The sequence below is a fragment of the Hemiscyllium ocellatum genome, chromosome 26 (assembly GCF_020745735.1).
Source record: "Hemiscyllium ocellatum isolate sHemOce1 chromosome 26, sHemOce1.pat.X.cur, whole genome shotgun sequence".
NCBI classification, from domain to species: Eukaryota; Metazoa; Chordata; class Chondrichthyes; order Orectolobiformes; family Hemiscylliidae; genus Hemiscyllium; species Hemiscyllium ocellatum.
The window spans coordinates 45048806-45074275 of record NC_083426.1 but is presented as its reverse complement, the minus strand read 5'-3'; the positions used below and the strand labels follow the sequence as shown (position 1 = coordinate 45074275).

At 38.0% G+C, this 25470-nt stretch overlaps 1 protein-coding gene across 2 annotated transcripts in view; it reads left to right on the top strand.

Moving 5' to 3' along the window:
- Positions 1-23203, top strand: part of trim33 (tripartite motif containing 33) — a 150659-nt gene extending 127456 nt beyond the window's left edge. The window contains exons 17-20 of one of the 2 annotated variants that reach the window (XM_060845571.1): positions 181-255; positions 14685-14837; positions 19078-19152; positions 21434-23203. In XM_060845571.1, the coding sequence (XP_060701554.1) occupies positions 181-255; positions 14685-14837; positions 19078-19152; positions 21434-21649 (519 nt within the window). In that variant the 3' untranslated portion in view covers positions 21650-23203. The remainder of the gene's footprint in view (positions 1-180; positions 256-14684; positions 14838-19077; positions 19153-21433) is intronic. The other variant, XM_060845572.1, reaches the window with a different exon arrangement.
- The last annotated feature ends 2267 nt before the right edge of the window (positions 23204-25470 follow it).

Below are 25470 nucleotides of genomic sequence, written 5' to 3'. Positions count from 1 at the left end.
GACGCTTTTCTATTTATTTTGTTCACATTTTTGCATCTGAAAATTTAGATTTTTAAATGATCAAGTTTCTTAGGGAACTAATTTCAGGAACAAACCGTATATCACATAGTTGTTTATCGACCAACCTTAAACTGTTTTGCAGCTTCAATGACTGATTTTTTTTTTTGCTTTTTTTTTTAGAAGTGTGAGCGTCTCCTGTTATATCTTTATTGTCATGAAATGAGCATCGCATTCCAAGAACCTGTTCCTTCCTCTGTAAGTGTCTTGGCTTGTTTATGAAACACTTCTACATTTTAATACCTTTTATGTTAAAACAGCTGTTGCAATGTAAATGCTGTTTCATTAATAAGCTAGTTGCTAGAGAACCAATCTTTTGTGCTTTCATAAACATTTATTTACAGTTATAAACTACAAACACTTTCAAACCCAGCAACTTCATTTTAAATTAGTATTTGTAGGACCACAGTGAAACCTCAGTTAATGCCCACCTCATGCCTAAATTTGAATGTATTTAATATACAATTAGCAATATATAGTGACTTAACTATTTTTAATCATCCCCGTATGGTAGATGGACTTGAACTTGACCAGTGTGGCCCAGAGTTAGGGATGCAGCTGCTATGCCAGAGGAGCTGCGAGTAGTGTCGAACTATAAATTGATTTATCATTGTTGTTAAACCCTTGATAGGTGTAATGGTGTATTTAAGACAATGCTTCTGCCACACTGTGTATCTTGCTTGGGAGTTGCTTATACACCCATCCTCCATACTTTGATTCTGACTAATACTGCTAACTTATCCATCTTAATGCATAGCTTTGTCTTTTGCTTATACAACTATGTACCATATCTAGATTCTGGCACCTAATAATGCATCCATCTTCAGTGTCAGGGTTCTGAGTGATGTTTCTAAAGGGAGATCTAAATGGAAATATAATAGCACTGATATAATGAAGATTTTTGTGTGGCTGTCTATGTTTAGATTTCAATGTCTTAATTTTTCATGAGGGTGGCATTTTGTGCTATGATTTCAATTGGCACCCATTACTTCACCCTTTTGAGTGGCTATTTTTCATGTGTAAATCTTTATGGGGAATTTGACAGGCTCTTTTACTTGGAATGGGATATTGAAGTTGATTCCAACTTTACTCAATTACATATCCTTTCCAGTAGAGGTGATTAGAAGGGAACTTAAAACTGTCTTCACAAACTAGTATTGAAACCTGAGATTTGAGAGCATTTAACATTTTCCATTTACTGATTAGCTACCCAGTTCTTTGAAAAACCAAGCTATTTGTAATTTTTGATTCTTTGCAGTATATTTGAAAAGATCTCTTGGATCCTTTGTAGGCTGTGTTTGTAGTACCTCCCATGAGTGCAAATACTCTTGAAATATGAATTCATTTCAATTCCTTTCCTATTTCCAAAAAAAACATAACTTCTGATATATTGTTTTTCAATCTCTCTGTCAAATATCTAGAATAGCTGAAACTTAATTTCTTTGACAAGGTGCCGCACATGGGGCTGTTGCATAAGATAAGGATGCATGGTGTTAGGGGTAGAATATTAGCGTGGATAGCGGATTGGTTGATTCACAGGAAGCAAAGAGTGGGGATAAATGAGTGCTATTCTGGCTGGCAATCAGTGACTAGTGGTGTACCTCAGAGATCGATGTTGGGACAACAATTATTTACAATTTATATCGGTGATTTGGAGTTGGGGACCACGTGTACGGTGTCAAAATTTGCAGATCACACTGAGATGAGTGGCAGAGGACTGTGAAAATTTGCAGAGGAACATAGATACATTGAGTGAGTGGGCAAAGGTCTGGCAGATGGAATACAATGTTAGTAAATGTGAAGTCATACATTTTGGTTGGGTTGAGTTTAAAAGCAGAGGGGTAATGTTCCAGCTGTACAAGCTGCAGGTGAGGCCACACCCGGAGTACTGTGTGCAGATTTGGTCTCCTTAAGAAAGGATGTGCAGAGGAGGTTCACCTAAGTTGATTCTGGCTTATGAGGAGAGGTTGAGTAGATTGGGATTACGTTCATTGGCATTCGGAAGAATAAGGAGGAATCTTATAGAAACATAAATTATGAAGGGAAGCGATAAAATAGAAATAGATAGGATGTTTCCACTGATAGGTGAGACTAGGACAAAAGGGCATGGCCTCAAGATTAGAGGGAGCAGATTTAGGGCTGAATTGAGAAAAAACTTCACCCAGGGGGTTGTTAATCTGTGGAATTCCTTGCCCAGGGAAGTAGGTGACGCTACTCCAGTAATCGCTTTCAAAGTTAAGGTCGACACTTTTTTCAAAATAAAGGAATTAAGGGATATGGTGAAAACCTGGGTAAGTGGATCTGAGTCCACAAAAAGATCAACCATGATCTTATTGAGAGGCGGAGCAGGCTCGAAGGGCTGGATAGCCTACTCCTGCTCCTTGTTCTTATGTTGTTAATGTTCTGCAATTGCATTAGAGGAACTGCTAATCACAGCAACCAGGTTGGTGGGGTTGCTGGCGTGAACCTTCTGCATTTGTTGAGGAAACAAAAGACTAAATAAATTTAGAACTTGTGCATAGCTGTGATAACACAATTAATTCCTCCGTAGAATCAATTTATTTGAAGAGATAAAGTAGTTACAATGTAATTTTTACAACAAGTCCTTACAACCTAAACTCTCATGTCTCTTTATAACTTCCTTTTAAATAATTATATGTTGGCAATATCCTGCTGCTATTATTCATAACTTAAGCTTTAATTGGCACTATTCATGAATAATTTTAGTATTCTAGCTAATTCAATCATGTACGGTGACCCCTAATCCCTTTCATCTCTTCTCTACATTAACTAACAAATTGTGCTCATTGTTTCTGATTTTTTTTAAGCTGTCAATTAGGGATACGCTGCAGGTTTTTTGGGAATGATGAATTCAGTGTCAGCTTTTGTTTAGTTAGTTGCACTCATGCTTCTATGTCAGAGACCCAAGAGACCATGGAGTGTACAACTAAAGAGGCTGCATGGCTTTTGAATGTGATGTTGAACTGATGCCATTTCAGGAAGACTGGAAAATCCCTAAAGCATTTTTTAATGAAAAGAGCAGTGGAGTTATCACATGTCCTGACCAGTATTTAACCTATTGTCAATTGACAAAAATAGATTATCTGGTTATCACATTGTTGTATCTGGGAGTATTCTGCATTTCCTATGTTACAACTGATTCAACTTTGTCACTGTTTCATTGTTTTCCTCCATTGGTAAACATATTGCATAAATATTTTCCTTGTTAAATAACCTACTGTATTCAGGTTGCTTCCATCGCATGTTACCTTACTGCTCTTGTGTTTTGGATTATTGACATGACCATCTCGGAAACGTAGAACGGTCACAACACAAAATGAAGTCATTTAGCCTGTTGTTATCCTGCCAGCTCTCTGCAGGAACAGTGCAGCTACTCCCTCTCTTAATGCTCCCCTCCCGTAGCCATGCAATTTTTGTTTCTCTTCTCAGAAAGTTATACAATTCCACTTTGAAATTACAATTGAATCTGCCTTCACGATCTCCTGGAAGTGCATTCCACGCCCTGACTAGTAGCTGCCTAAACATTTTTTCCTTCCGATGGCATCTTTTGTTTTTTTGCTAACCACGATAAATCAGTGTTCTCTAGTTCTTGACTCTCCCTCAACTCTTGGATCACTCATTGCTCTAAAAGCTAGGAGCAGTCATGTCCCTTGTGCTCCTTACTGTAGCCGTAGCAGCATCCACAGTTAAACTCTTGGCACTATCGAGCAGACAATTGACTGACAGTTCTGAAAGTAGCATGTCCCTCTCTTAGTCACTTTAGTTCATTATGACTGAAGAGCAGGTATCTCCTGGCTATGATGGCCTTCAGGTGACTCTTCCATGGATTGAGCACTCCACCCCGTACTGCCACCCACCAATTTTTTTTATTGCTTCTCATTCTCCAATCAAAATATCGGTTTCTCTGCAATAAATTTCATCTGCCATATGTCTGCCATTATGCTAACCTGTCTACATCAATATGCTTTTGAACAGTACCCAGTAGTTCCAAGTTTTGGAATTGACAAATTTTAAAATTTTGGTCAACGCATGCAAGTTTAGATCATTTTAAAAATGCCAACTATTTTAGGAATCTTTGTGCCTTCCTTCAGTTTAGTCCATGTCGTTTAAACCTATCACTTTCCATACCTCAATGGCATGTGCTGATTTGAGTATGTGATTTACCAGTGGTCATTCATCAACATAATTGGCTGGTATATATAGAGCTCGGATGGATCATCTTATCCTGTGCGAAAAGCTATCCACTAACTATACAATCAATCTGAAAAGCAAATACGTCCTAAGCTGCTTTATTCCATGGCCATTGCCTTAACCCCCACCTTCAAATGGCCATTCCATTCTTAGCTTGAATCTTCAATGCAAAGAACTTGACTCTTTTCTGCTGAGATATGGGCCTCCTATCTTGCTGCCCTTTCTACTTTATATTTTTATATAGTTTCTCTCCTCCCTGTTCTTCCCCAGACCACCTCTCATCCATGAGATCTACCACCTGTTTCTTTTGTCCTAAACCCTATTAATGCTGATATCCAGCTTAGCTTTTTAATCCCCATACTTACTAAAAATTTTTAAATTTGTCAACTGCCAACCCACACACTTTCTCAAAAATCTTTCAAGTGAACTGTCACCATTTGAACCTTTTCTGGAAAGTAATTAAATTTGTTATTACTTCTCAATTCGATACCCAATTCTCCCTCAAGAAATCTGTTATGTTTGTACTCCTCTTGTACCAAATCTGCACTTAACCAGTTTTGCAAATGATATCCTGTGACTATTGGGTTTTAGTTTTTCCTCTTGGAGACCTTGGAGTGCAGGTTCATAGCTCCTTGAAAGTGGAGTCGCAGGTAGATAGGATAGTGAAGAATGCGTTTAGTATGCTTTCCTTTATTGGTCAGAGTATTGAGTACAGGAGTTGGGAGGTCATGTTGTGGCTTTGCAGGATGTTGGTTGGGCCACTGTTGGAACATTGCGTGCATTTCTGGTCTCCTTCCTAACGGAAAGATGTTGTGAAAAAGGGTTCAGGAAAGATTTACAAGGATGTTGCCAGGGTTGGAGGATTTGAGGTACAGGGAAAGGCTGAACAGACTGAGGCTGAGGCGTGACCTTATAGAGGTTTACAAAATTGAGGGGCATGGATAGGATAAATAGACAGTCTTTTCCCTGGGGTCGTGGAGTCCAGAACTAGAGGGCATAGGTTTAGGGTGAGAGGGGAAAGATATAAAAGGGACCTAAGGGGCAACTTTTTCACGCAGAGGGGTGGTACATGTATGGAATGAGCTGCCAGATGAAGTGGTGGAAGCTGGTACAATTGCAAAATTTAAGAGGCATTTGGGTGGGTAAATGAATAGGAAGGGTTTGGAGGGATATGGGCCGGGTGCTGGCAGGTGGGACTAGATTGGATTGTGATATCTGGTCGGCATGGATGGGTTGGACTGAAAGGTCTGTTTCATGCTGTACATCTCTAAGACTCCTGTGATTAATTTCATAACGTCTGCAATACAGTTCACTGTGTTTTTCTGATGCCTCTTTTCCCACTGGCTCCTTTCCTGATTATCTGATTGTAGCTGGAGCATTTTAATCAATAATTTCTGCACTAGTTTTTGTATTGCTTCCTTCAGACTCTTAAATATTTGTATCTGGCACCCTCCCACATCTTCACATGATGCAACATGCCCAGACACTGCCTCATCTTTGACCTGTATCTCGACACCACCGCATGCTTGAACCATTAAAATTTTATAAAAGTGTCCAACGTTCAGTCCTGGATAAGCTATAGCTTTCTCCAGCTAATCAGAAGGTGGCGTAAGTCATTGCCTTTCCTCACCATTACCTTTGCACCATTGACACCTTGAATTGCACCCAAGCCATTGTATTAGCCTCAAATACTGTTTACAATCTCTTTTTTTTTAAATCTACTTTGAGATTGTGACCCTTGTTATGAAGGCACTTGATACAGTTTTTTTTATTGAGGATTCATGTTAAAGGATTATGGACAGTGATTCATTTGGAGTACTGAGGAGATTCCTGGACATTCTTTATATAGAGGACATTGGGATTTTTTTTTGAAAGACACTGGAAGTCCCATGGCTGAATCTAATTGTTTGATCCTGTCTACTGGAAATGGTTTGGAGTTCAGTTAGGTGAATAGCTTGCTTGTTAGAGAGAGCAAAACAGAGAGCAAAACTACTCGGCTGTTACTTTCTAAGAGAACCATTCTGGAGAATCCAGTGAAGGAATTTTTAAAAATTGTTCTCTGGACAAATCCCTGGATTTTCAACAATTCCTGGGCTACCTGTATCTGCAATAGCCTCTGTGACAACTGCCTTTGTTTAGTGACACCCTTCTACCTGTTTTCAGACTCTGACTTAAACCTGTGGTGAACATTACTGCAGCCTACATTTACCTCTTTATTTTCAGAGAAAGTGTTTTTACTGTGTTTAATTGGGGCTATGAATTCAGAAACCTGGTTGATGAATTCTTTTTATTTGAAATCTAATATAAAGTATAAAATTGGCCATTTTAATAATTAGATAAGTAATTTAAATTTGTTGTGACCAATGGAGTGATGGGGCTGGAGAGTGACATTGTTCTCTCCAACCTCAGTTGTAACATAAATTTGTTGTCCAAGATGTCCAAAGCTGGGAATGTGAGATTATCATTCTTTAAAGGAAATATCCACAGCACAACTATTGAAAATGATGGAGCACTTGCAGTTAGATACGAGACTAACACCTAAGAAGCTTGAAATTCATAATCTAGTGGCCGAAAAGTTAAGATTTTAGTGGAAGAATCAGAGGAATGGGTAGAATTGGAAGAAGGCAAAGTTATACTGGACTGAACAGGTTTAGTTGGAAAAGAAAATGTTGGAGCTAGAATTTCTGAGTGGTGAAGGTAAGAGCATTTCATAGATAGGGAAAGGCAAAAAAAACAAAAAATTCAAGAAGCTGAGACTAAAATTACAGAAAGGTAAAAAGGAAGAAAAATAGATGCCTCTAGCTTCAAGAAAAGATCTGGCTCCAATCCGAGAATGAATGGGAGTAGTTTGAATTTGTGCAAACCTTCCGAAAATTTGATGATAGATGCATTGCTTTTGAAATAATAACTAAGCAGATGTGGCTAAAACATTGCTTATAGTAAGCAGGTTGATGAGCAAAGCTAATAAAATTATGCCATGCTTTCAGAGGAAACCTTACAGATTGAAATGGCAAAAAGTCTATTATCTGTGTACATGTGTTACAGACAAAAAGTTTGGATTTTGTGAACCAACCTGGGCAAAGGTGTATAGAATTTGAAGGCATTAGGCAGGTTCATCCAAAAATAAAATTTAAAGCTAGAGGCCACATATGAGCACAACAGTGCAGCACAGGAATAGGCCCTTCGGACCACCTTTTCTGTGCTGACCATGGTGGTATTCTAAATTAATTCTATCTGCCTGAGTTTGGTTTGTAACCCTCTGTTCTCTGCCTGTTCATATGTCTGTTCAAATGCCTCTTAAATATTGTTTTATACCTGGTTCTACCACCTCCCCTGGCAGTGCATTCCAGGCACCTACCACCCAGTTTGTAAACAAACAAAAACTTGTCTGGAACATCTCTCTTAATCTATCACATTAAGTCTATGCCCACTAGTATTTGACATTTCCATTCTGGGAAAGAGGCTCCATCTTATGATTGTATATACTTCTGTTAGGTCGCCCTTCAGCCTCCAACACGCTAGCAAAAACTATCAAGCTTGTCCAACCTCCCCTTTTTGCTAATACATTCCAATCCAGGCAACTTCCTGGTAAAGCTCTTCTGCAGCCTCTCCAAAGCTTCCACATCCTCCCTGTAGTGCACAATACTCCAAATGTAGACTGACAAGAACAGCGGCAATATGATTTGCCATCTTTTATAATCAATACCCCAACTGATGAAGGCAGGCATACCAAATGCCTACTTTACTACATTATCCACACGTGTTTCTACTTTCAGGGAGCTATGGACTTGAACCCCAAGATCTCTCTGTGTATCAATGGTCTCGAGAGTCCTGCCATTTATTGTATATTTCCCTGTTGCATTTGATCTCCCAGAATGCATCACCTCACTTATCCAGATTAAACTCCAAATGCCATTTCTCTGACAAACTTTCCAGATGATCTATATTCTGCTGCATCTTTTGATATCCTTCCTGTCTATAGCTCCCATCAGTTTTCATGTTATCTGCAAGCTTACCAATTCCAAAAGTTTCATTTATATATATTACAAATAACAGAAGTCCCAACACTAATCCTTGTGGAACGCTACTGATTACCGACCACCTCGGAAAAATGCCAACGCAGTTTTAATGGCCAAGCCAATTTTGTACCCAACTCGGTGAGTCACCATGGATTCCATATGATTTGATCTTCTGGACTTGCCTACCATGAGGGATCTTGTCACATGCTTTCATAAAGTCAATGTAGACAACATCTACTGCCCTACCCTCAATGATCATATTTGTCACTTCCTCAAAAACTCAAGCTTCTGAGACCAAGACCTCCCCTGCATAAAGCTTTGCTGATTATCCCCAGTAAGTCCATTCTTCTCCTAATGCAGGTAAATCCTGTCTGAAAGAATCTTTTCCAATAATCTCCCTACCAATGATGTTCACTGGTCTATAATTTCCTGGATTATCTCTGTTGCTCTTCTTGAATAAAAGAAGAAATTTGGATATTCTTAACTCTTCTGGAACGTTGTCCTTGGCTAAACAAGATACAAAGATCTTGGTAAACACCTCAACAATCTACTACTTTATCTCCTTCACTTGTCTGATTTGGTAATAAACATTGACAAAAGTAAAATGGCACAAGTGCAGTTAAACTACCTCAGGAATGTAGTAGGGCGAGGACAAATGCTGCCAAGAGCAACAAAGGGACACATGTTAATGAAGTTCCCTGCCTCCAAGACCAAGTGCGGTATCATATGTTTTTAGGCTGTGTAGTTTCTACCAAATTTCAGCAGTCTAGCTGCTTCACTTACTGCAAAATAAAGCTAAGGTGGTGTGGCTAGGAGATGGCAAGTATCCTTTTGAGAGGCTAAAACCAATTTCTGTTTAGCTAGCGAAGCCAGTGGGATTCTTTTCCAATAAGAACTGATCAAAGGTAGAAGACAGAGGATGGTGATGGGGGATTGTTTTTCAGATTGGAGGCCTGAGACCAGTGGAGTGCCACAAGTATCTGTGCTGGGTCCTCTACTCTTCTTCATTCACATAAATGATTTGGATGCAAGCATAAGAGATAGGGTTAGTAAGTTTGCAGATGACACCAAAATTGGAGATGTGGTGGACAGCCAAGAAGGTTACCTCATTACAACAGGATCTTGATCGGATGATCCAATGGGCTGAGAAGTGGCAGATGGAGTTTAATTCATATAAATGCGAGGTGCTGCATTTTGGGAAAGCAAATCTTAGCAGGACTTATACACTTAATGGTAAGGTCCCAGGGAGTGTTGCTGAACAAAGAGACCTTGGAGCGCAAGTTCATAGCTCCTTGAAAGTGGAGTTGCAGGTAGATAGGATAGTGAAGAAGGCGTTTGATATGCTTTCCGTTATTGGTCAGACTATTGAGTACAGGAGTTGGGAGGTCATGTTGCTGCTGTACATGTAATTGATTAGGCCACTGTTAGAATATTGCGTGCAATTCTGGTCTACTTCCTATCAGAAAGATGTTGTGAAACTTGAAAGGGTTCAGAAAAGATTTGCAAGGATGTTGCCAGGGTTGGAGGATTTGAGCTATAGAGGAGAGGCTGAACAGGCTGGGGCTTTTTTTTCCTGGAGCGCCAGAGGCTGAGGGGTGACCTTATAGAGGTTTACAAAATTATTGAGGGGCATGGATAGGATAAATAGACAAAGTCTTTTCCCTGGGGTCGGAGAGTCCAGAACTAGAGGGCATACATTTAAGGTGAGAGGGGAAAGATATAAAAGGGACCTACAGGTCAACTTTTTCACAAAGAGGGTGGTAAGTGTATGGAATGAGCTGTTAGAGGATGTGGTGAAGGCTGGTACAGTTGCAACATTTGAGAGGCATTTGGATGAGTATATGAATAGGAAGGGTTTGGAGGGATATGGGCCGGGTGCTGGCAGGTGGGACTAGATTAGGTCGGCATGGACGGGTTGGACCGAAGGGTCTGTTTCCGTGCTGTGCATCTCTACGACTCTGACTCTTAGCTGGAGAGGGTTCATAGGAGATTTAACAGGGTGTTGCCGATTATGAAAGGTTTGAGTTATAAAGAAAGCCTGGGACTGCTTTCACTGGAGGTTGGGAGGTTGAAAGGCGACATTATGGAAGTTTAATTTCGAGACAAGGGAGCACATTTTTAGGGTTAGAGAAAAGATATTTAAAAAACACGAATGGCAAATTTTTGACACCGGATGGTTCACTTGTGGAATGAAATTTGAGGAAGTTGATGTGGGTACAATTACAATGTTTAAAAGACATTTGGATAAGTACATGATGAACAAAGGTTTGGAGGAATATGGGCCAGTACCAGGTAGTTGGAACTAGTTTAGTTTGGGGTTATGTTGGGCATGGACTGGAGGGTCTGTTTCGTGCTGTATGATTCTGTAACACCAGAAAAATATACTGCAGTGGTATAAGAAATCCTAGAAATTGCTGCTAACTCTTAAATAATTTGAAATATTCTTTGTTACCGCTACAAAGCCCCTAGTATGTAATGTTCAGAACCCCTTGACCTTGACAGACAAACTCCAAATGCTAGAATGAATTCAACAGAGTTTCTGACTACACCCTCATTGCAGGGAAAAGCAGTGTAATTGCTGATGTTTTGTGTAGAATTTTAAATTGTCCTAAGTTAGAGTACCACAGATGGTGCCAGCATAGCACCATTAGTTGTATGCCAAGAATGAATGCGAATATGTGTAAATGTGCTTGAATTTTTTTTATTATTCGTTTCATTTGCACATTTTGTAATGAAAGGCATTTAATAATGGCATTTGATTTCTCCAAGGATGGAAGTTTTAAGAAGGTGCTTCATTCTTTCTGAGGTATCATATCAAAGGAAATTAGGATTTTTTTTATTTGAAGTCATGGTTTAAGCTAATTGCTTGAAATTGATCACTGGAAATCACATTACTGGTGCTTAAAGTTTTGTTTTATGTATTGCTTGGGATTCAGCCTGCTCCTCAGCTAATGCTCTGCCTTTGAAAAAACCCTTTTGGAGAGTCTATGTAAGACTTCAAAAATTGGTGTAGTTCTTCCCTTGGACAGCCTTTGAATTTTAGATGATTCCAAAACAAACTATCTGCAACAATCCCAGTGACAGCTGCCTGTGTTTGATGGCACCTGTTTTGGTGCACCAGAGCACCAAATGAAAGACATCTTGAGTTTCTCTAAGTCGTCTTTGCTTTCAAATGTTGTGTTCAAAACTAATATCTGCAGAGAAGCTTTTTTTTAGGGTAAATATTTACACTTCTTTTTCAACTGTTAATTAGCTTGCCATCTTTGCCAAATGAATTGTATTTTCACAATTGATCAATCATTGTTTTTTTGTTGAAGAAACATTGCTGATGGATATGCTAATTTTAAACCTTGTATAAAAATAATAAATTATTGGCCATGACAATAACTGGGTGGAGTGCCAACTTCATGTTCTGACCAATGCAGAGGTAGGGGTTAGGGAGTGATAATGTACTTTCTAGCCTTAGTGGTAATACTCCTTATTGTATTCCAACTACAATTCCACCACTCCTTTTTTTATGTGAAAATTTCAACACTCTTCTGACCCTCCTTTCTTCCATCAATTACAGACTTTAGATGGTTTACAACTGAAATGTCCACATGCTAACTTATAGCTCTCCTATCACTCCTGTTTCTATGAATATATATTAAACTGTAATATCTCTGTTTGAAAATCTCATCTATATTTTTAATTCCCTTCATAGCCTTGTCCATTCCATAGCAGTAACCTCCTCCTAGTTTTATAGTCTGGAACCCTTCTCGATCCCAACTAAAATCATGCTTCTTTGACTTTGTGCTGTGTTTTCCTTCCTTTTTCTCCATCATTTTCAACCTAAACTTGACCTGCCTCAACCCTGTCCTCTTAGAGGTTTCTGCTTAAACCTTTTTGTGCTTTCACTACCCTCACCTTTTTTGTTGTTTTAAACTCTATCTCTTGTAACAATCATTTAGTCACTGCTCTTAAAAATATTCTTTTGCATGGACTTCAGCAAGGCCTTCAACAAAGTTCCTGATGGCAGACTGCAGGTCAATGAGTTCAAACTGAACATCACTAGGTGCATTCTCCACATTGCATGTAAATTGGGAAAAAATCATGTGCATTTCATTCTCAACCATTTTAAAGTCTTGAAATTGCCTTGAAAGTTCACCCATGCAGTGCTTCTAACATAGATGTGTACCTGTGGAGGTGATCAACTGAAGGTGCAGCTTCCTTCAGTGTTGGTAAATGGGTGAGAATGTTGTCCTCCATTTGGCTTGAGAGAAGCTGCAACTTTCTCATAAAAGCTTTCACCAAGTTGTACATTTCAAGCACAAAAAGGCCCTTGCACTGCTGTTTCACATTTAGTTTATTCATGGTGGGCGGCACGGTGGCACAGTGGTTAGCACTGCTGCCTTACAGCGCCAGAGACCCAGGTTCAATTCCCGCCTCAGGCGACTGACTGTGTGGAGTTTGCACGTTCTCCCCGTGTCTGCGTGGGTTTCCTCCGGGTGCTCCGGTTTCCTCCCACAGTCCAAAGATGTGCGGGTCAGGTGAATTGGCCATGCTAAATTGCCCATAGTGTTAGGTAAGGGGTAAATGTAGGGGTATGGGTGGGTTGCGCTTCGGCGGGTCAGTGTGGACTTGTTGGGCCGAAGGGCCTGTTTCCACACTGTAAGTAATCTAATCTAAGTAGTGCAGTCACATCAACAGCAAAACCAAGGTCTGCAATCCAGTCTGCATCTGAAAGCTGTGGAATGCCATTCCCTTTCTTCACATAAATCTTGAATCTCTTCTCTCAGGTCCCATACACTTTTCAGCATTTTGTGCAGGCTGAGCCACCTGACCGCTGTGTGGTAGCACATGTCACGATGTTCAGTCTCATTTTCCTCCAAAAGTGCAACAAACTGCCTGTGATTCAAAGCTCTTGCCCTGATGAAGTTAACTATTTTAGTTACAACATCAACCACATAGTTAATTTTTAATACTGACTTACACAATACTTGCTGATATATAATACAATGCAAAAATACCAGTTTCTATTCAGGGTCAATTTCTGTCATTTTATCTTGCATTCTCTTTGAGTCCAACATTTTTTCCCGTTAGAGTTGAATAACCATCCATTGTCACACCCGCCAGCTTGTTCCAACGTGTCCAAACATGCATTACCTCCGGGAACAAATCATTACCCAGTTGTTCCTTTCATTGACTGCATGTCTGCCAGCTACACCGTGATTTTAAAGTCAGTAGTTATCCCACATATGAAGCTGAGTAGCTGTACTGTGTCACGTACGTCACAGCTCTCATCCAAAGCCAAGGGAAAAAAGTCAAAGTTGACCGCTCTGAAGCTGAAACTCCAGATTTCTCGCCATGTCCCCAATCCTTCTCGTTACAGTGCGTCAGGAGAATGGCACATTCTCAAATACCTCCTTTTTCTCCAGGCATATTAGTTCTGCAGAATCCAACAAGCACTCCTTAATAAACACTCTATCAGAAAACGGTTTACTGTTTCTGGTGATTTTGTGGGATATGACATAACTTGTCTTGGCGTGAGCTGACATTTTGAGGGCCAGCCAGCAAGCATCACTTTTAGCTGTTCATGCACAAACATACATGTGCATGTACGTCCGTACGTAAATAAGAAAAGCATTCTTTTCAAAACAAAAGCAACGCAGTTGTATTGCATGCATGGGGTAAATACTTTTTCATTTATGTTCTAATTTAAGATTGACCTCATGCGGGCCAGACAGGAACGACCAAAGGGCCGGATATGGCCCGCGGGCCTTAAAATGCCCAAGTCTGTTCTAGAGGTTTATGAAATCAGAAGTAAGGTTAAGGGGAAAGCTCTTTTTCCCTATGAAAAGAGTGTCCAAAGCTGGAGGACATAGCTGTAACATGAGAGGGAAAAGACTTAACAGGGATCTGAGAGGTATCTCTCTCTCATGCAGGGTGGTGCGCATATGGAACGAGCTACCAGAGGAAGTGGTAGAATGGGTACTGCAGTGTTTAAAAGACATATTTGGACAGGTACATGGATAGGAAAGGTTTAGAAGAATATGGGCCAAAAGCAGGCAAATGGGACTAATTCATTTTAGGAAATCTGGTCGGCACGGACACATTGGACCAAAAGGCCTGTTTCCATGCTGTACGACTGACTACTAATTCTGAAACTTGGTTCTTGGGATATTTTCCATGTAAAAGCCACTATATAAATGCACTTTTTTTTCTTGCATCAATCGTAAAGATTGGGACAGAATTTTGTTTTAGCCTGAATTAAAATGGAATCTTTGCATCCTTTTCTTATCTGCCCTCTACGGGTATATCCAGTATAAGCATTTTGCACATTGCTTAGTACTTTGACAAAATATATTATTGAAATCACTGCAAAAGTAGGATCATCCTATCTTTTTTTCCTTCTAGGTTCCTGATTACTACAGAATAATTAAGAATCCAATGGATTTATCCAGAGTGAAAATGAAATTGCAGAAAAAGCACTCTCAACATTACCAAACACCAGAGAACTTTGTGGCTGACATTAGGCTCATTTTCAAGAACTGTGAAAAATTCAATGAAGTAAGTACAGTGTGTGAATTTGAATGTGTAAAAATGTCAAATGCGCCAAAACCTTCAGGTCCTGTTAGCTGTTTCTGATAGCAGTGTTGTTTTGCTGTTCATTTTAAGAGTTTATTTTCCATATTGCTTTGAGTAATCCCAGATTTGAATTAAATTTTTGGTTTGAATTTCATCTCCAAACCAGAAGTGCAGTATAACCTTTATTTAATTCTTCTTAAAGTAACAAAAGTATAATAGTAATTGCAATACACATGGATTTTCAAAAGACAAGTACATTTTGGGCCAGGTTCAGCACATGTAGTATCAGGAAGAATGGAATGAAAAGCAAACTGGCTGCATAAACTGTTGGCAGAGGATGGGAGGTGTGTTTCACAGGGAAATGCTTGAGGCAAAATCTGGAATCAAAATGCATCGTCACAATTGAGAGAGAGTCAGTGTTGGGGAATATAGCATCAAAGTAAAATCAACTCTTAACACGTTTGAAGAATGGCTGTTTAGATATGAAATGAATTTTGGTGTAGTTAGGTGAGAGTTGATTTGTGCATTTATGATTTTAATAAGAATAAGGAGGCCAGATACAGCGTGGAAACTTAAAGGTTAAAAAAGTGTCATTAAAAGTAACCAGCAAAAGACTGCTATTTATTTTTTTTGAGGAATAATTCTAAGCCATGTGTAGACTATGCTCAGAGCTCCGGTATTGTAACAAATATATTGAAGCATTGGGGATTGTGTGCAAACTATGCCCAAGATGGCAGAGTTCTGTAAGTTTTTGTGTAATTACAATAGAAGTTCATTCATTGAACTGAGTAGAAGAATTAAGTAGATATTAGTTTATTTCTTAAAGCTGCAAAAAAACATTATTTGTAGAATCATAGAATGAATACAGCATACAAAGAGGCCTTGCATGCAAGAATAACTTCTCTAATCTTTCTACCCTTCTTTTCTTTGTAGCCCTGGAATTTATTTTTCTGAAGTGCTTATCCAACTTACTTTTGAAACTAATTGAACCTGATTCTGCTTAAGCATGCATTCCCCAACTCACTATTTTAAAAAAAATGCATCATTCAGCTTAAATTGGTGTCCTTTGATTTGCAGTCATTCCACCAATGGCAACACTTTATTTTGTTTAGATTCTTCACGATTTTGAATACCACAATTAAATCTCTGTGAAGGTTTCAAAGGAGAAACAGAGCTTGTCCCATCCACCCACATACCTGAAGTCCCTGTTCCCGGAATCATACTTGTAATCTTTCCCGTAGGTCTATAGCTTTCAGATCTTTCATGAATGGTGCCCTGGGATGGATGCCATCCTCCGGTTGAGAATGAATGAATGAACCATTGTGTTTTCCAGGTCCTTAATTACTTCCTTGAACTTATAATGTATCCCTCTATTTATAAACTCCAGCATTGTGTCGCTAATTGCTTTTTCTGCCCTTGTCAATTGCTGTACTCCCCCAATTTTCTCTCTCTCTCTATCTCTCTCTATCTCTCTCTCTCTATCTCTCTCTCTCTCTCTCTCTCTCTCTCTCTATCTCTCTCTATCTCTCTCTCTCTCTATCTCTCTCTCTCTCTCTATCTCTCTCTCTCTCTCTATCTCTCTCTCACTTTATTTTGTTAGCTTTCCTCTGTGTTCCTGCCAAAATGTCATTCCATGTATCTGCACCACGTGCTTGCCCATTCCGCCAGTCCAGCTAGTCTTTTGTTGTTTTATCACTATCCTTCTCACCATTCATAGTTAGGTTGAGTTACATAGCTTCAATGTGTTCCAGGGAAAGTTAGATCAATACGTGAAGTTGAAAAAGAATAGAGATGCTAGGGTTTGAAGAAGAAGGGAGGGGAAGCTCGAATAGAACCTAAATGCCAGTTGGAGCAATTGGGTTCAAGGAGCTGTGACTTTGCTGTGTACTACTTTGAATCTTTAAACATGCAGTTTGAAGCTGTTCCCTGACCCACAAAATTTCAGTAAGTCTTGTGTTTTTCTCCTTCTAGCACTTGTTCTTCACTTTGTAGTTTGATGTTTAGTTTGAAAAGCTTGGTCTGTCCTTGGTAGCAAAACATCAGTACTTAGCCACATCTTCCACAGGGTACAGTTTTGTTTTGTCATTATAAGCCGAAATGACAAACTTGTTATTTGACAAAATCAGCAAGTGTAATAAAGTGCTAAAATTGTTGTCATGGCTTTAATCAGGGGACCCTCACTATCAAAACCCACTTGGCCATCTGCATTCAAGTTCTTCCTAGAATGCCTAAACTCTGCTTAAATGTCTTAATCACTGTGCTCATTTAGAAACATTCTCAGGGTATTTATTGTCTTAGTTAATTTGCTTGAAGAAAACCAAAGATTTTTGGTGATCATATTGTGTTTCCAACAAGCTAGGTATTCCTGCGGGTGTTAGATACAGCTGAGAGTTTTCTCTACTAATTACTGTGTAGATATGCCCCATTCTGTTTACTTGGGCTTACAGTGTGACAGCTGTGACAGATTGGAGTGCAAGAATCTCTCATCACTGTGCCTCATATGTAACTTTCCATAATGTGTACTTTGTGGATATCAGTGGCCATAAATGAGAAGTGAATGGATTCTAAATATGAAGACCAAGTTATTGCTGATAATTATTTAAACATAGTTTGTACCTTTCAACAGCCTCTGTCCTTGGGGACCTGGATGGCAGTTATCAGGGCACACTAATTTGATTTGATTTGAAGTTTTAAAGCGTGCAGTCCTTTTAAGTATATATTTTACTTCGGCTAACTGTGTAAAGCAAGGATGGAAAAAGCCTTCAATGCAATACTACATGCACTTTTGATAAAGTGCTTTTATTTTGACTGAAGTTCTGTACCAGAGAGCTTTTTTTTTAAACTTTGACAATAAGAAAATGACTATAAGAATCTTCAAACCGTCTTGCAGTTTCAGCGGTAGTCTGTTGTACAACTCCATGCAACTATATTACAGTACATGATTAAATTTCTCCCTGTATAATTAAAATTGAAGTGCTATTTTAGGCTTATGATTTAAAAGTTCTTTTCTCACCTGTTTTCACCATAAGTGAATTGTTCACAGGCTATCTGATATAGCTACTGAAGTTAGGTGATTTTATGAAGTACTTTGTCGCTGTTAAGTATGCTCTGCCTGTAATTTGACAGTCATTTAGTTAACAATTTGTTAGGATTAGCAAAATCTTATTTGTGCTAGTAACATATATTCAGCCCCTCTGAAATTCTGTCATCCTGTCACTGAAATGGACCTGAACATGCCTAAGCTAAGATGAAGATTTAAAAACTTAGCTATCTATTGCAAAGTTTATAGCTAGACAATTCTGTAGTTGTCATATCACATAATAAACAGCACACACGATCTGCATTCTTACTATTCTGTCCACTTTCTCTCATTAGTAAAGCAACCATTGATTTCGCACTGCTCAGGAAGTTTATCTCGGTGGGCTTTTTACACAGGTAGCCTGAACTGTTGCTGTGTGGGACGTTGCAGACGTACTAGTAATGCACTTCATTAAGTCCAATCCCATGGTTGGTCAGGAATGTAAGTGCTGATTACTACGGATCCCTGACTATTAAGAGCACTAATCTTTCCCGAACTAAGCCTAAAAGACCAAGAGTTAGATCTTGGCTCTGTAGGTTTCATTACAGAACCATATGTCTTTACTCAGTGGGGGATTTCAATATTAGTCAGTATTCCAGACTTGAGAGTCGACACACAATCTGATATAAATTCTCAAGAAACGCTTTGTTTACTTTTATAACAGTGAGACTGCGTGATAAACTCTGAATAAAACTTAGCTACTCACCAGATTCACAGGCGAGACAGGATATGTACAAATATGCTGCTGTTAGTGATGTAAATTGCCATAGTTCTACTTTGTGCAACACACAATCAATGCTCAATCTGTTCATATAGTAATATTACACTTAGATTGCTGAAGATAATGGTCACACAGGAAACGGTAAACATTTTAAACTTCAGCAAAGGATGTTGAAGATGTTAGCATGACAGTTCCAAGTGATATTGATAGCTATTAACTGCTATATTATTCTACACCTCATTTTGCATTTTTAAGAAACAAGCCTTTTTTCAGCACATAGCGGATTTTGTTGAAGTACTTAAATTGGTTGAACAAATATGCACTTAAAGGGTAAACTGTAAATATTAAGGAAACTTTGATGTTTGTCTCTATCAGTGCCACATAAAACAAATTTATGTTATGAATTTTATTGTCTCATAAAGGTTACCCTATTACCTGGGGTTCAAAATGGTCCTCAAGCCCTCATGAGGACCAAAGAAAGGGAAATGAGAACCAAGGTAAAACATCACCCCTGCTTATGACAGACCTGTTTCTTTCTCTGCAGTGTGTATTAGTTGAATTTGGTTGTTTATGTAAAGCTGAAATTCCACGTGAGGTTTGTGGAATGGAAAAGAGTTATTTATGAAACATAATCTCAGAATATTATTTTAGCCACTGTCCATTCTATCAGATTGCATTCATTGTGCAAGGGATTGTTTGACACCTTTGGCTCAGATTCAGGCAAGTTGATGAGATAATGTTGATTTTACTGGCTGTAAGCATTCAGCATGCCATGAATATGAACCCACTGCAGACTGCTGCTCCTCAGTTTCCATTAACATATTAATCTCCAAAAAAAGAAGTTTTAGGTGTAACAAAAGGAAATGCCCCATTAGTGTAGTAGAGGATTGTCATCTATTAATCTCAAGATTGTACAGGGTATGGGCCTGGAATGTTTGAATGTGGGTGCCCACATACAGAAAATGTTCAGTTTGTCAGTATCAACTACTATGTTACTTTGCATCCAAAAAGCCCTAGTATTGTAGTATTTGGGATGTTCTACAGTTGTCAGCTAAGCTGCTTCTTCCATTGTTATGTTTTTTGAGTGTGAGAAAATGGATGGAATGGAAATGAACAAAGCCAGTTGGTTTTTATTTCTCTTCCACTGACCGCTTGGAGTTTTAGTATTATTAGAGCTGTCTTTATTGTCAGCCCTAAGAATGTTTGGAAATTTAGTTCTCAAAGGTCAGATGTGAAATTTTAATATTATAATGTTAGGCGTTGATTGTGAGATGCATAAAGATATTAAATACACATTAAAAATAGAAATACATTCCTCTAAATACTTTAGTTATCTTAATTGTCCACCTGGCAGATGATGTAGATGTGTAGAGCAACTGAAATCCTTTTTGTTTAGCTACAAGACTAATTTATGGTGCAAGTTGTCAGGAACTGGATTTTTATTTTTCAAATTCACTAAGCAGATACAAGATAATGAAGTTTGAGAGAGATATAAAGATGTCAAAAGGCAGAGTATGTATATAATATACTAATCAGATACTTAATCTGTAAACCTTGGATTCAATGATAGCAGATTGTCAAAGTGGTGTCTTCCAGCTTGGTTTGGAGACCTGAGGGAGAGTTTCAAACTTTTCAGTTTGAATGTTAAATGGAAGTCCTAGCAACTGCCAAAATGTAGATGAAAACAATTTGGTGGCATTATTTGTAGCAGAGCACTGTCGTATCCTGGTAGATAGTTAGCCCTCAATTAATCTAATCGTTTATCTGACCATTATCTCTCTGATATTTGTGATACTTTAGTTGCATACTGGCTGCCTTTATCTGTAATGTGTATATTGCAAGTAATTTATTAGCGGAGGTGGTGAAAGATTATACAAATACAATTGATTATTTTTATTCAGGGGTGACGCTTAAAACTTGAGTTAATGTTTGAGGTAGGTTTGAGTTGTGCTTTATTTTTGGTGAATTAGGACACTGTAATTGTCCATAACCAATGTGGTATGAACAAAACTATATATGGAAAACCTTGAATAGTATTGGAGAAACCTAATATTTTGTGACATTGACATTAAAGCAAATACAATGTTATTTACTTGTATTGAATGATTATAAAATGGTGACCAAGGAAAGTGTGTTTTTCTTAGCTACTTAGCTACAAAAGCCTTTGACATATTACAGGACATAACCATCTGGTCTGTTGACTGCATGCTTTAAAGTCAGAAAATTTTAAAAATCTGAGAGCATTTGTTTTGAGTGTTTTGTATTCACTAAGATATGTTTTTGTATGCACTAACTTTCAAAGGTGCTGCTTTTCTTGAAAGTAGACTTATGCAAGTTGTAACAAATTGAAGAATTTGTCTCAATCACATGCTTGTCACCTGAATGTACTACTTGCAATAGTGTAGTTTAGCAAGGCCTGGCATGCTCATATCTCCTCATCTAAGTGATGTTTGAGACTTTAGACAGTGAGATTTAATAGATTAATTTATTTAAACTAAGACCTACTCTAGCAAATGTTCTTGTATTTGATTGCCAAGCATAGGCCTTGGCCCATTTCCTACACGGAGATCCAAAGCCTAAGAGCACTAAGCTCAGTCAAAAGAATTCAACTCTTCTCTGGCTGAGATCAATTCATCTGAAACAAAATGGGAAATGGAAGGTCTGTATGGGTTTGATGCATCACAACTTAGTTCATATTCAAGGGTTTTGTGAATGAATACTTTATGATGCCGACACTGGGTGTAATATTAAGTACTTCTGCATTCCTTTCACTTTCAGACAGATTCGGAGGTAGCCCAGGCTGGAAAGGCTTTAGAAAGCTATTTTGAAACAAAGCTACAGATGGTTTATTCAGACAGAACCTTTACACCTCTGGTAGAATCAGATTCCGACCATGAAGATGAAGCTCATATCAGTGAGGATTCAGACGATGACTTCGTTCAACCTCGGCGAAAACGGCTAAAGTCTGATGACAGACCAGTGCACATTAAATGATTTTCCCCGCCTTTCAGGGGAAGATGAACTACTTAGACTTCTCTCTTTTTTTTCTGCTCACAGGATGTGATCAATATTCCTGTGGCTATCTGCTGGTTGGTTGTGAAAGCTGATACCCACCACACAGTATTTATTAGAGTTTTAAAATGTTTTTGTACAAATAAACAAAACTTTGTTGCATTTGTTCATTATCTAAATACTGAGAGTCTTTCCAGATTCTGTTCCTTTTTTTAAAAAAACCTTGCTGATGTAATTATTTGATTCTTCATGTGCTAAATGTTGTAGGTGGCATATATTTTATTGGCATGCACAAGAAACTGTTTAATGACTACACAAATATTTAATTTACATATTCAGAAATGGAAATTTTCTCTAAGATGGTTATGTTTCACGCAATTATCAGGTTAGATAAACACAGTAGCTCTTGCCTTCCAGGTGCCTGTTCTCAGTTACCTTTTTTCAGCTACCAAGTGTTCAATTCAAATCAGATGCAAAATCTGCAAATGCTATCTATTGAATGTCATGGGGGATTTATTGATTCTGGTGAAGTACATATGTGCACTACAATAATAGCTGCCATTACCATGCCACTATAGCATCTCTTCACATTACAAAAGTACAAGATTTGTTTAATTTAACAAGACAGGTGTAAATAGAGGCTTATTTCGCAAGTTGTATTAGTACATTTTTGTTTAACTTTGTAGTTAGAAAACTGCAAGGCTGCCACTTAATGCCATAACCGGTAGAATGGCCTGAATGCTCAAACATTGTGTTGCCACTGACGCACTGCACTATTAACTCGAAATTTCAAGTAATTTGTTTGCTGCAGATATGTTTTCATACCTTTTAAAGTTATGGGGATTTTGAGGAAATGGACCCACAGAAGTAATCTCTTTTCCTGGCTTGTAAATCTGGTTCTATCTATGCTATGGATTTACTATCAAATACTTAATGTGGGTCACAAGTACAAAATTTGGCACAATCTAAATTAAAAAAGAGAATTGTGTGTTGCTTCAGAAGCTGATCTTGTCATTTCTAAACATGTGAAGAGTTCCAGCATTTGACCATCAAACAAACATCTTAAAGCTTGATTGTTGATAATAGAAATGATATCATTTGATTCAGTGGCTATTTTTGCTTTTGCCCTCTATCCTTTAGAATCTTGGTTTGGTGTCAGTAGCGACTGCTGCCACTCCTCTCTTTGATAGCTGAGGCACTGGCATCTGACATGAACAAAGTTTGGTCAGCCTCAGTCCAGTTCTTAATGGGTACAGGCTTGCAAAACAAAATTCTTCATACTAACTTTATGCAGTGCACGCTATAGAGCATAGTTGGTGCCAGAAATAAGGTACATAATGTTAATAGCCCATCAAGCTGTGACCTTTTAAAAACTTAACTCAGTCCCTTTTTTCACTAAACAATTTAACAGGATGCAATTGGATATAATTATAGTTTTCAAAGTTTGAGAGAAGATTTGTAGCTCGGGTGCTCGTTGTTGTGGTTCTGTTTGCCGAGCTGGGAATTTGTGTTGCAGACGTTTCGTCCCCTGTCTAGGTGACACCCTCAGTGCTTGGGAGCCTCACAGGAAGCTCCCAAACACTGAGGGTGTCACCTAGACAGGGGACGAAACGTCTGCAACACAAATTCCCAGCTCGGCAAGCAGAATCACAATAATTATAGTTTGAAAAGATACATCCTGAATTTGATCCAGGCCTTTGCCTAGACCAAAAAAAAACTTGAATGTTTACATTAAAATACTAACAGCAAGTCAGAACTTTCCTGTAACACTCTCAATGCATTGTCCTGGTTCAACAAGTGATGCATTACCTGTGTGTTTCAGCTTTTATTTGCAAGGGACAGTTTATTACTTAGAACGATGGGATGTTGCGTGGAATGATGTTGTACTAAATGTCTAATCACTCTACTTGACTGGGAATGTGTGCTACTGATGCTAAGAACCAAAAATGCGCTCAGATAGGAATGAAACCACCACCTTTTACCTTGATCACAACGAACAATTTGCTCATACAATTTAAAAATAAAAGATGAAAGTCATGTATTTGCGCGTGATTGTTTCGAGTTTTGTAACTTGGTCAGAAGTAGATGAAAATAAAGTTATCAATTCTCCTTATTTAAGTCTGCAAGGACGTGATGCTTAAATGCTTTAAGTAATTTGACGTCCATTAGTGATGTTTATTTTGTCCATTCATTTACATTGTTGTTTAGAAATCTGAAGTTTGGCTAATGGATAAAAACTGATACCAACTAGTTAAATCTGAAGGATTGTTAGTTGTTCTATAATGTTAAGACTTAGATGCCCATTATTGTATGAATGTAAAGCCTTAACCTCTAAATGATACAAATATGGTATAAATATATTTCCATTACACCCTCAAGTGTCATTTACACTACAGTTTCAACATTGATGAATTAAGTCATTTGAACCATTCATGACATCTGAAAGAAACTCCAGAAGTCGTATTTATATTGATATGTTAATAAAATATTGTCACTCTTGGAATTAGTTTTCTTTCATCTATTAATACAAATTTTTTATTCATGATACTAGCAGGGATAATTTCCTAATTTTGTGTTACTTAAAAGTATTTATGACTGGTTTTCTACTTTAAAAAAACAGTAGAAATATTTCTGATAGTTGGAATATGTATTTCTGATGATTTATCCCTCGAAAATTGCCATGTTACAAATGATATCTTCCAATAAACATTAACTTATGAAAAGATATGTGCCTACGTTTTGGGCATTTATCTGGATACCATTTATTTTCTGGTCATTTAATTTCCCTGACTGTCAACTGTTCGTTGTCCCCATGCAAGGTAGACTTAAATCTAATTGAAGCTCAAATTTATCTTTGAACCAGTTTATGGATGGTAATCCTTTTAATTTCATAAATTAATTTCCACTTTTCTTTTTGCAATTTTTTCTTTCTTTTAATATTGTGACTATTTTAATCCCTGGGCTTTGACTTTCACTTTTGTGTAAACAGCCATTCATACTGAGCTGTTAGTCAAAAATGGTAGTTGTCCATAGTTAACCATAAGTAGATATTAGTGTTATGCTTTAAATTTGCAGAATGTAAATGTTGATATAAGATCTTTTAAATCAAGGATTTACAGTTCTGTCATTTTCATTGGGAATAATCAAATTTATAACATTACATCCATAATGTTGATGTGGCTCACAATGAATGTGTACTGCAGTTCTTTAAACCAGTGCCAGAACTGAGTAGTGCTGCTATGATATCCAGTTTGAAAAGAAACGGACTTTTTTAAAGTCTGTAGTTTTTGAGGCAAAGTGCTGTTGACATTCTAATATTACAAGAATAGCTAATTTATAAGTTGCACTTTTTAAAAATCTTTTATTTTACAATAGGAATATGTGCTGTTCCTTGACTTGCAGGTTTTGGACAAGTCTAATGTGCACTCCTAATCATGGTTATTTCTCATGCAGGATTGATGTTGAAAAAAAAGTCTGAGATTTGATTGTACAGCAATTGTTAATTTTGGTTATAAAAAGCTGCTTGTGTATGCCATAAAAATATACAGCCTCCTTAGCTACTGATTATATTCTTATGTCGATCGTCCTATGGATGAAGTTTAATCGACATCACCTGTCTTTTTTTTATGATTGCCAGTTATAACTGTTGCATCCGCTGTGTTTTTTTGCTACTTTGTAACTTAAAGTTTACAGTATTTTTGTCAGAGTTATTTAAGAGCCTGTCAACAGTTTGTAAATATTATCCGTTTTAAAATATTGCAGAATGTTGTGTTGTAGATGATGAAAGTTGTTGCATTAGAACA